The sequence below is a fragment of the Neolamprologus multifasciatus genome, chromosome 22 (assembly GCF_963576455.1).
Source record: "Neolamprologus multifasciatus chromosome 22, fNeoMul1.2, whole genome shotgun sequence".
Taxonomy (NCBI): domain Eukaryota; kingdom Metazoa; phylum Chordata; class Actinopteri; order Cichliformes; family Cichlidae; genus Neolamprologus; species Neolamprologus multifasciatus.
The window spans coordinates 9,362,528-9,374,901 of NC_140459.1; the positions used below are offsets into that span (position 1 = coordinate 9,362,528).

A 12,374-nucleotide genomic window follows, 5' to 3' on the forward strand; every position below is an offset into this window, starting at 1 on the left:
TGACAGGGCCAAGATTTTGACACAGTTTTTGTGTTTGTTGTTGACCAGTGATTGGTTCTCTTCTTTGAAAATTTAGATTGACTTATGTTTTAGTTTTATATTTCTTGTTGTTCATGTGTTTTGTTATTCTCTCACTCTCCCCAGTAATGTCACCCGCCTTGTAGGAGCACAACCACTACTACAAGTGTCACACTTGCATTGTTGAGTACTCCCCCACTTAGTGGTAAGTATTTATGGTACAGGTACAGCCTGAGAGAATGCCTGAACGTGTTAGCCCTGAGTTCAGGGCTAATGCATTAACTTGTTTACAGACAACTCTCCACAAACATTTGCTGATCTGCCATGGCAGAAGTGTAGCAAAAGTGAAAAGAAGGTAACTGAAACTTATTTACAAATCTGACCACACAAACAGCCAGTTGGCTTAGTTTGGCAGAGAGCTGTCAAATCTGTTTCACCCGTCATTCATCAGTTGTTGCTGAATTTGTGGCCGCTCCATATCAGTGCAATTTATGAAATATAAGATTATGCATTCAGTGTTGTACAAAATGAAAACATTCACAATGCGAAGCACAAACTATTTTAATATTAAAGACACAGACAACAAAAAGTTGTTCAAACTGCTGACAATTGTCTTTTTTCACTTGACTAAACATGCTTAAACATTTGCAAATGCTATAGAATAGAATAAAAAATTGCAACAGTGCTGAGAAAAAGCAACAGCGGAGCTGAAATAAAAGTTGAATTAAACAAAATTCAGTGTGGATATAACTGGTTACAAATCTGATCTCAAATCATATGATCTGTGAGAATAATATTTAACTGAAACAATGAATCTAAAATTAAATTGAACATTACACCAATAAAATAGAAAAGATGACATGTTTGTTGTGGTTTCAAATGCAATGTTTGAAATTAATGATCAAGAGTGTTGTTTATTGAATAAATGTTGCATAATTAAAAATATATGCATTTAAAAACAGGACATAAGACAGATTCAAATTATTGTAAGATAATTTTTGGTAAAGAGCTTTAAGAAATGCAATGTAATGTACATATTTTATTTTAGAAGATGAGGAGAAAGATTTAACACAATTCTGAGATTTTTACCTCAAACCTCAAACATTAGAAACATGAAGAAAATGCCAAATTATGAAATTAACTTTTCCTGGCTCGAAATTGGCCTTTGATGGTTAACTATGCATGTTTTCTATGCAAGATTTGTCTATATATATTGAGAACATTCAGTTGGTTAACTTGTTCAACAGCAGTTTTTATATTCCATTTTTGACTTTTTGATAAACAAAAACTGTTTGTTATGAATAGGAAAATGATGTGTTCTCAAAGTCTAGATCCTCTGGAAAAAAGATTGCAATTATAAACTTGAAAAAAACTAAACAGAGATGATAAAGTGGATATTTTCTTTATCAACTCTTTATTGAAAGACCTTTTACACATTGGAATATAATGAACATATTTTAGAAGAAAGGAAGATAAAAATTCTGAGCATTTTAGCTCAAACATTAGAAACAAAAAGAAATTGTCAAAGTAAAAAATGATGTGTTATCATCATATAATTTGCACATTACAGTTTTCACTCAGATTTTTCCTGGATCAAAATGGGCCTTTGGTGGTTAACTATGCATGCATAGGCAAGATTGCTCATGTGCATTTAGAACATTGAGATGGTTAACTTGTTCTACAGCAGTTTTTTTCATTTAGTTTCCTTCCATTATCGACTATTTGATAAACAAAAAAATGTTTGTTATGAACAGGTAAACGATATCCCAAATAACAAAATCAGGTTAAAAATGTGTTTATCTGGACAAACTTTGAAAGCCTAGATGGAAGCAACATTGAGAATGTGACTTGTGTTTTTCCTCTTTGTATTATCTTGTGAGTTAACTTAAAGTCACTCATATCATCTTCTTTGTGTTAATAGTTTTCTCACTCATACAAAATCAGACTGTCACAGCGGTATTAACGAGTTATTGGGTGAAAGCAGGTATCAAGATTTTCAGCAGATTTGCAGTTTCTTTGACTCATTAATTCATTTCATCCAGACTTTTAATGGCTTCTTCTTTAGATATTTTATTCCATTGATCTGGAATTGCTCCACTGCCCTGGAAGTTTTTCCCATGGTGCTTTTCCAGTTGTGTTTTAAATTGACATACAAACCACTTCCAGAATGCCAGATCAGACCCATCAGGGGTGATTTTCCAGGTATCATACGGCGGACCAGCAGTTTTGTATTGTTTGTGGGGAATGACTTTCTCAGAATCAAATTCAGGGTAAAAACTGCCATCACTTTCAACTTGTGTTGTGCAGAAGGTGACGCTGAGTTCTACTGTATCTTTATAGTGCCAGCCCTTTATCCCAGAGGGTCGATGAAAAGGTGTGCTGTGGTCATTAGGATTGTGATCTTTCTTGGTGTTGGTACAAACAGCTGCACAGAATGGACAATCTACCCAGCAGCAGTTACAAAGCTGATCTATGAGGATTTCTTCAGGCTTCTTCCTGGATTCATTCAGCGTAACCAGGGAGAGGCTATACATGTCCTTAATGATGGGTTTAAATCCTTTTTCTATCTCTTCCTTGAGGAAATCAAATTTTTTTATGTCAGTGAAGTTTTCAGAAGGAATGTTGTCAAATGTCAGTTTATCCTTTAGGACATTACAAAATTCCTTCAGCCACATGTCTGTGTTCCCTCTCTGATTTTGGACATTTTGTGTTGCAGTAAATAAAGCCTGACTCACAGTTGTTTTGATGTCATCAACATTTTTCTTGAGTATTTCCACAGCTTCATCTTTGTGACACATGTAGATGTATTTTTGTACTTCTGCTTTAATGAAAGCTTCTGTTTGTCTCCTTGGATTTCTGATGTATGTGATGAAGTCTTCAAAGTTTTCTTCCTCAGCGAGTGACCTCAACATATGCTGTTCCAAGTTCAGTCTGTTCCCATTGAATGCTGGGAAATTACACCTCATCCTTCCAGCGAGATCAATGGAAGTCATGTTACAGACAGCCTCAACAGTGGAGACTTTCAGTTTCTCACAGATCAGTTCTCCAAGTACAACAGCAGATGAGTTTCCTATAAAAAAGCTTCCAAAAGCTGTGTAATACTGTGTTTTCTTGCTTTCCAAATAAGTGATTGGATCATTATTCATTTTAAATTTCTTGTGTGACTGTAGAAGCCAACTCTCTGCCTTGTAGAACACATACAGCAAGAGATCAACTATAAACTCCTTCTTTAAAGTGCATTTCCTCAGTGACAGAAACTTCTGAACTTTTTCTGTCACATGATTGGCCATTTCATGCAAATATGTTTGCGTGTAGCCTCTTGCAACTACAGGTTTGTTTTTGATTGCACCAAGTGACTCTTCTTCAGCTTGGACAATGAGCAATCTGATCTGTTGTTGTTCTTCATGGGAGAAAGCACCACATGAAAAAAGTTTTTTGCAAGTGTCAACCAACAGATTACCACCTGTCTTCTTATAACCTGAATAATCACCAACGTCTGATAATTTCTTGTATCTGCCTTTTTTTTTGCATTCATTTATAAGAGTTAGCTCAAAACCAAGTTGTTGAAGGATAGTTAACTGATCTTTTTTCAAGTTAATTTCTTCAACAGGTTTTGTATCTGCTGTTAACTCAGTAACCCAGCCGCTCCAAACAGAGTTGAACTGTCTTTCAAGCTCTTTTTTATCTTTGGCCTTATCCTTCAGCTCCTGAGCAAGCTCTTTGCTCTTCTGTAGCAGTTTGTTCTCAAACTCTGATTTCTTCTCATCCAGCTTTTTACAAGCTTTCTTCTGCTGGATAACTCCATCCAGTTTTCTTTTCACCATTTTCACTTGATTATTAAGAAATTCCTCAATGTCTATTTCAAATCGTCCTTTCCACTGAGCCAAGATCTCTTTCTCTTTGTCATCCTCAAAGTACTTTGTCATTTCTTTTCTGACTTCTTCATATGTTTTGCTTGTTTCTTGAAAAAGATAAGACTTATCAACCTCATCAAGTTTTCCATTTTCAATTCTGTTATGAAGTTGGTTTTCAATGGCCAACATGTTGCTCCTCAGGGTCCAGGTCCAGTTCCCATACTGGACTTCCAGTTTTCTGTACACTGAAATTTCAAGTGTGTTTTTAAAACTGAAAAGAAAACTTTCATTCAGCAGTGCAGTCCACATGTCGTCAATTTTGCTTTTGAACTGTGAGAGAGTGATCCCATCAGACTTTGAAGCTTTAGAGAGGATGGTGTTCTTCACTTCCTGGATGCTCTCACTGTAACCTGGATTTGGAGGAGCCATGGGTGGACTGCCCTCCCATAGCTGGGCACAGTATTTCACATCTTTCTGAACATCAAATTTAATGACATCACTGAAGCACTCTGCAACACAAACTTCCTCTTTGGCTGCTAGTTTGGCCATCTGGTCCAGTTTTTCCTGCAGGCGTCTCTTTCCATCCATGTTTTTCTCTGCTGCTGCAACATCTGTGACATTCTGGTGAACAAACACACAACTGGGAGAAAGTTGAACTTTCTTCATCCTCATGAAAGCCTGAACAACAATCTGCAGGATGTCCTGCATATCAGAAGGATTCTCTCCAAAGATGTTGATCAGTGTCAGGTTTCCCAGACCAACAACAAGTGTTGCCAGTTCATTGTCATGATGAAGATTGTTACCTTCTAACTCAAGAGCACGCAGTCCTTCAGTGTCCACCACTAGAACATAGTCAAACTTCAAGTCTTTCTTCATCTCCTCTGATACTTTGAGCAGCTGCATGAAGGCACCTTTGGTGCACCTGCCAGCACTCACTGCAAACTGCAGCCCAAACATGGTGTTCAGCATTGTTGATTTTCCACTGCTTTGTAGGCCCAAAACTGACAACACAAAAACTCTCGGGTCCCCCAGTTTCTTGATGACTTCTTCTAAAAGACTGGAGATCCATGTTAAAGGCACATGACCTGCATCACCATCCATCAGCTCCATCGGGTGTCCTGATATCATCAGCTGTGCAGCCAGCTCAGGGTATTTAGACCAGTCAGTGTGTCTGTTCTCTCTTTGTGTTTTTTTATGGGCTTCATAGATCTGACCCATTTCTCTGAAGATGTGCTCCAAACCAAAAGTTACAGACTGAAGTTTTTTTGATATGTCATCAAGTTCAGTTTGTGTTTTTAATAACAGATCTGATTTGTCCGGTTGGTTCTTCAAATCCAAGACCTCAGACCACTTTTCATCATAACTTTGTAGAATTGAAGTAAGATCATCTGTGGAGAGGGCATCTATGAAGATCTGAATCCATTTTAGGAAATACTCTCTGTCTGTTGGCGGCAATGATGAGAGACTTCCAGTGAACAGCTCCACCAGTTTACTGCAGGAAGCAGCACATTGTTTCTGACGTATGTTCATCAGTTTTTCTTCCTTGTCACTTTTCTCCATTTCAATGTTTCCTCTGAGATGAAACAGTTCTCTGTGTATTTTGCTCCACTGATGCCACAGTTTGCCTTGACAAGGGAGAAATTCATCTTTGATCTTTGAGACATCCATGTTATCCTTTTTAAGTAGATTGATTATTTTAATAGCAGCAGATTTCCCTCTTTGACAGGCTGGGTCAGTTTCATCCACTTTGATTCCTGTGTCAGTTTCATCCACTTTGATTCCTGAGTCAGTTTCATCCACTTTGATTCCTGGGCCAGTTTCATCCACTTTGATTCCTGTGTCAGTTTCATCCACTTTGATTCCTGAGTCAGTTTCATCCACTTTGATTCCTGAGTCAGTTTCATCCACTTTGATTCCTGGATCAGTTTCATCCACTTTGATTCCTGTGTCAGTTTCATCCACTTTGATTCCTGAGTCAGTTTCATCCACTTTGATTCCTGAGTCAGTTTCATCCACTTTGATTCCTGGATCAGTTTCATCCACTTTGATTCCTGAGTCAGTTTCATCCACTTTGATTCCTGGGTCAGTTTCATCCACTTTGATTCCTGGATCAGTTTCATCCACTTTGATTCCTGGGTCAGTTTCGTCCACTTTGATTCCTGGGTCAGTTTCATCCACTTTGATTCCTGGGTCGGTTTCGTCCACTTTGATTCCTGGGTCGGTTTCGTCCACTTTGATTCCTGGGTCGGTTTCGTCCACTTTGATTCCTGGGTCGGTTTCGTCCACTTTGATTCCTGGGTCAGTTTCGTCCACTTTGATTCCTGGGTCAGTTTCGTCCACTTTGATTCCTGGGTCAGTTTCGTCCACTTTGATTCCTGGGTCGGTTTCGTCCACTTTGATTCCTGGGTCAGTTTCATCCACTTTGATTCCTGGGTCAGTTTCATCCACTTTGATTCCTGGATCAGTTTCATCCACTTTGATTCCTGAGTCAGTTTCATCCACTTTGATTCCTGGGTCAGTTTCATCCACTTTGATTCCTGGATCAGTTTCATCCACTTTGATTCCTGGGTCAGTTTCGTCCACTTTGATTCCTGGGTCAGTTTCGTCCACTTTGATTCCTGGGTCGGTTTCGTCCACTTTGATTCCTGGGTCGGTTTCGTCCACTTTGATTCCTGGGTCGGTTTCGTCCACTTTGATTCCTGGGTCGGTTTCGTCCACTTTGATTCCTGGGTCAGTTTCGTCCACTTTGATTCCTGGGTCAGTTTCGTCCACTTTGATTCCTGGGTCAGTTTCATCCACTTTGATTCCTGGGTCGGTTTCGTCCACTTTGATTCCTGGGTCAGTTTCGTCCACTTTGATTCCTGGGTCAGTTTCGTCCACTTTGATTCCTGGGTCAGTTTCGTCCACTTTGATTCCTGGGTCAGTTTCGTCCACTTTGATTCCTGGGTCAGTTTCATCCACTTTGATTCCTGGGTCAGTTTCGTCCACTTTGATTCCAGAGATCTCAGCCATGGTTTCAAGCTGGAAGGATGGTTTCAAGCTGGACAAAACTTCTCTAATGATCTTTTTAAGCTGTTCAGATATATCTGAGTGGTTTTTTTCGCTGAGTCCCATTATGTACTTTCCCTTTTTTGTCTCCACAGCATCACGACTGTCATCAACAATCAAACAAATGAGAGGCTTCTTAGCATTCAAATGAGATAACATTAAAGATCGAATTTCTTTATTTCTTGTCAGAGATGCCACAAGAAAAACATTGACTGAAGATTTTTCAATCAGTATGTCACGCTGTTTTTTAATCAACAGAGCATCACCATGGAGATTACTGAAGGCAATGCAGTCATTGAAGTCATCAGTTGGTTTTCCAGCAGGGCAGTACCAGGCAATCTCTGCCACACCATCCATCAAATGACGAGACTTGGTGCTTCCTGGGCAGTTTCTGTGGAAGAAGGTGTCGTGACGGTTGTGGATCAAAGTGTTGATCAGCTGAGATTTAGACACTGACAGAGAACCCAGACGGAAAAATGACACTAAGGGTGTTTCAGCTTTGTAGACTGGAACACTCTTCATGGTGACAATGTTGGGGTTATCTTTGATTTGAGTTACCTTCCAGGTTTTTGTTATTTCTCTGAAAGTCCACAGAGGAAACAGAATCTCGTTTGTGACTAGGCCAGGAACAAGCAAAGGTAAGGCATACTGACACTGAGAGAGCTTTGTAACCATCATCTGTTTCAGGAAGCTGTCTGCACAGTGAAATACTGCCATCTGAACATCCATTGGATGCACACGATCCTACTCTTTCTTATTTGTATCTACAGTGGTGTTCAAGAAAACCTCTAGATCACTCTCATCTATCTCAGTGTCGTCAGAGATTGATAACTCATGATTAAAGATAATAGATGATGCATATTCATTTACAGTGGTGTTATAGAAATCCTCTACATATGTGTTATCTGAGATAGATGATATATGGAAGTTGTCATCTATCTCAGTGTCGTCAGCTACTGACATAGATGACTTAGTGTCGTCAGATGACTTAGGACTGTTTGGTCTTACAGGAATATATCTGGCCCTGTAGTCCAACATTATCAGCCTATGGAGAAAAGTGTGAGCTAGATCTTTCTCAGATGTTACATGGTCCATCTGTTTCCCAGGTGGAAGTATTTGAAGAAAATCTGCAGGTGACAACTTCTTTTTAACTTTGTCTTGAAGATGAAGTCTGTCAAGCAGTGTCTGTATTAACAAATAACAAAGAGGTACTACATGTAATCAAATTACATTGTCATATGGCAGAACAGAGTAAATACTTATTTTGATCTTTTGAATAAAAGTTTATTCTCCTACCTTCTTGTTTCCACTTATGTAATCATCTGTGGTTTCTGCAGGATTGCATGAACCAGATTCAAATGCATTATACACAGTGCATGTTGCTGCAAATCCTTTCAAAGTTATGAAGTCAACAGTTTATATATTTTTTGCTGTTTATGTTATTGTATAATGAAAAATTGTACCGTTGTCATTGGTTTTGGATGATTCATAAGATTTATCTCCTGGTTTTCTCTTCTGGTCATCAATATGTTCACCCACTGGACCACTCTGAGAAGTAAAAACATTACCCTGAAATTTAGCTTATCAGGTTTAATACCATTGACATATATAACAACAGAATTAAAGGTCTTGCTTTGTAGTCAAAGGAGCTTGCAAAGAAAAGTGTCTGGACTTCTTTAAGTTGCTTGAAGATGTTTCACCTCTCACCCGAGAAGCTTCTTCAGTTCTAAGGTCAAATGGTGGGGAGTCCCAGATTTAAACCTAGTGGGAGTTTCCCCCCACCGAGGGACAAAAGGACCCCCTGATGATCCTCTAATCGCCTGAGCCAAGGTGTGAAACTGGGTGTTGGTCCAAAGCAGCCAGGGTTTCAGGTGAGCTCATTGTGAAATCTGGCCCCACCTTATCATGCGAATTCCTGAGGTCAGATGGCCCAGGATGTGGGCATTAAGGCGTCTGGGGAGGGAACTCAAAACTGGATTATAGATGTCAGACAGCTGGTGTCGTAACCACTGCCTCTGTTTCAAAGATGGTCGCTCACAGTGGACATAGATGGCTTCTTTCACTCCTCTTTCAAACCATCTGTCCTCTCTGTCCAAAATGTGAACATTGGCATCCTCGAAAGAGTGTCCTTTATCCTTTAGATAAAGTCACCAGCAGTCCATCTGCATCTTAAGTTTAAGCTGTTATTATAATCAAGTGATCTGAGGGATTGCTAAACTTCTGCTTCCCTGCTCCTTATTTTCAGACTTCATAAATGCAAGAGTGTGTGAAGGAAATCTTATAAACCCTTACATGCTGTTCATATTTGAACCATAACTGACCTGAACCATCACATGGTGGTTTTTGTCAATTTTGACCCAGGCCAAGAATTCCCCCATCATACATGTCTATACAGAATTTTGAACTACAGACTTATTTACAGTGTATAAATAGACAATCTAGCACTCACAAATGGATGATTAACTTTGATAACATTTCAAGAAGCAATGCTTGAGTAATGCTTGTTTTTAGAGAAACAAACATGTTTTTAAACAATAACATGTTTTACCACAGACAAACAGCCATGATAATTTTTATATATTTTCATGAGGAATGTCCTGGAACTGAATGCAAACTCCTTCCTCATTGCTATTTTATTAAAAAAAAAATCCTTATAATTGACATTTATAGTTATCAATATTAAGTGAACATTAACTAACGCTTAGAACATAAAACACAAAAAATATGTCCTTAAGGCAAAAACAAAAAAATCTTTAGCTGTCAGCTAGTTTTAGCTCATTAACCTCAGAGTAAACAGATTTGTTTATTATTAGTTTATTTTAGATTAATTTGTAACATTGCAGGTGCAAATGTAATTACATTTATGTAGTGCTGCAAGTGCATTATTCATGCACAATTTAGAATAATCAATTAACCTACTGTCATGGGAGGAACACACAGCTTTAGTAATGCAATGCAAAATAATATTTTACTATTCTCATGAGAAAAAAAATGCTTGTATTAGAAACAGAACAAAATTAAATAAATCATTAGAAGCTGTCTATGCTCCCTCACCACAAGAACAGAAAATTAAACAACCTGAGAAATCTTAAAGTAGAATTAAATGAAAGAATTAACAAGAGAAAAATATTCTGATGCAAGGGCTTGCGTTTGAGGAACTTTGAACATGTTAAATCTGGAAAATTCCTTGCTGACCAGTTAAAGCTAAATAAAGAAAAAACCAACTCTTCTATATCAAGGATTTGACTGGAAACATACACATGATCCACAACAAATAAATAAATCTTTTAAAGACTTTTATGAAGCTTTATACTCAACATAGATTAATTGACCTAATGCTGCCACTGAAGAATTTCTTATATAAATCTACCAAAACTACATGATGAACACATTGTGGCTCTGGATTCACCTATTTCAGTGTCTGAAATCCATTAATCCCTACAGCAACTCCCAAATAATAAAGCTCTAGGTCCAGATGCTTTTCCTGCAGAGTTTTATAAACAATTTTGGCCCACTTTTTTTTTAGAATAGTAACTCAAATTCAGAAGGATGAAACTTTATCTCTACTCATGTAACATGTGTCCTTCAATGTGCATATTAAACAAATATGTAGGACTGCTTTCTGTGATTTTCACAATATCTCTAAAATTAGAAACATCCTGTCTCAGCGTTATCCTTAAAAACAAAAGTAGTGCATGCATTTATTACTTCTAAGCTGGACTACCGTGATTTATTATTAGATTATTATCAGGTTGTCCTAAAAACTCCCCGAAAGCCTGCAATTGATAGAAAATGCTCCAGCAAGAGTACTGACAGGGACTAGAAAAAGAGAGAATACTTCTCCTATATTGTTTTTTCTTTGTTGGGTCCCTGTTAAATCAAGAATCAAATTGTAATTGATTCACTCTACAATTGTAATCAAATTGTAGGAGTCTACCTTACCATATAAAAGCCATGAGGCAACAGCTGTTGTGATTTGGGGCTATATACATTTAAAAACCAACAGTTAACCTGACTTACAAAGATTGTGGATACATCAATTAAAATCTGTCTATAGTGTTTAAACAACTTAAAACTTTTCTGTTCTCTGATTGATATATGTAGTTATAATTGTACACGACTCAGGGATTGAGAGTAAACACTGCTTCCTTAATTATTATTTTTGAGTAAATGTTTTTTCTGAGCTCCCTTTTAAATGATTATGTACAAAAATGTGTTAACGACACACTTGAAAAAGTGTGCCAGCTTTGGATGAAAAACTCGTGTTTTTTCAACAGCAGCCTCATAGTCAAGTGTGTTTTTTTTTTATCTTAATATTTTAGTTCTCATTAGCAACTTTCTGTTTCTAAATGACTTCTATTAACAACGATTAAAAATAATACGCAGATTCAAAGTTAGCTTGATATTGCATATTGAGTGTACTGATGAAATGCTGAATTTTTACTAAAACATTTTCCTTCCGAGGCTGAAGTTCAAATTCACAGACTGCAAATAATTTCCAGATGGGTGAACTGAAAGATGTATTTTGGAGTCCTCTTTTCTGTGAGCCCAATTAAATATTTGTAGGTTAGATGAAAGGTGTTTTTTTGATCACACTACTTCTGTGTTTTCTCGATTTACAAAAGAGGCAGTCTAATGTCCTCTATTCATTTGCTCACAAGGCTGAAAAATATATTTCAGCTTTGTGATACAGATAGTGCTGCAAAGGTTCAGTGCTCAGTCTTAAAAAATTTGATAGGGCAACATTTAAACATAGATTGCACACAAATTGGGAAATTCCTCTTTAAAGATAAGATTTGTCCGTTAAATCACTTATTTGTCTTCATGTTTGATGTTCTGTGTTCTTTGTAGGTTTGTGTGGAGTTCCACCAAGTCACAGACATCAACCTACAGAGCCAGTTGTATCCTGAACTTGACAGAAACACACCATGACTTATGACCCTATACCGACAGAAGGCTGCACGCACTGTGAAGATATTGGAGTTACTGTGGAATATCCTGTGTTACGGATTCAAATATTGGGAATGGATACAAGAGGAAAACCAAAAATAACCACACTGGTCCGGCCGGGTCAAGTCAAACAATGATTTAATGAACACACGCGTGGGAGATGGACACCATACAACAGACAGCATCAGATCTCAAAATGGTGGAGCCTTGATCAAACTCTTATAGCCTCTAGTGGCCCCCACCTAATCATAAAAGCCTAAACATTCACATTCTTTCTCTCACACAGCGCCTAAGCTACAACCTTGGCTCCCTGTTTATCTGCTCCTGCTAAGATGGGGCAGTTATTACTCTGTTCTCTTCTAATCAGACAAATAAGACGATGACTTTCTAGTGACAATATTTCTTATAACTCAGCAGTATAATGCATCATAAAACAATATCATTCATTCACAATAAATCAACAGTCTAATGTAATGCAAATCAGTTTACCAAATGTAATAGTTA

General features: G+C 37.7%; 3 protein-coding genes and 1 long non-coding RNA gene across 4 annotated transcripts in view; 2 read left to right on the forward strand and 2 right to left on the reverse strand.

Annotated features, from left to right (window-relative positions):
- Positions 1–12,374, reverse strand: part of LOC146492913 (interferon-induced very large GTPase 1-like) — a 125,308-nt gene that overhangs the window by 98,969 nt on the left and 13,965 nt on the right. The window lies entirely within an intron of this gene.
- The window catches only part of LOC146492914 (uncharacterized), a 236,268-nt gene that overhangs the window by 71,600 nt on the left and 152,294 nt on the right, over positions 1–12,374 (forward strand). The window lies entirely within an intron of this gene.
- The window catches only part of LOC146492915 (interferon-induced very large GTPase 1-like), a 171,159-nt gene that overhangs the window by 57,728 nt on the left and 101,057 nt on the right, over positions 1–12,374 (forward strand). The gene's annotated exons all lie outside the window — the stretch shown is intronic.
- Positions 1,865–7,442, reverse strand: LOC146492919 (interferon-induced very large GTPase 1-like). Its single transcript, XM_085149353.1, has one exon. It carries the CDS (start codon positions 7,440–7,442, stop codon positions 2,043–2,045), a length of 5,400 nt encoding a protein of 1,799 aa, XP_085005479.1. The 3' UTR covers positions 1,865–2,042.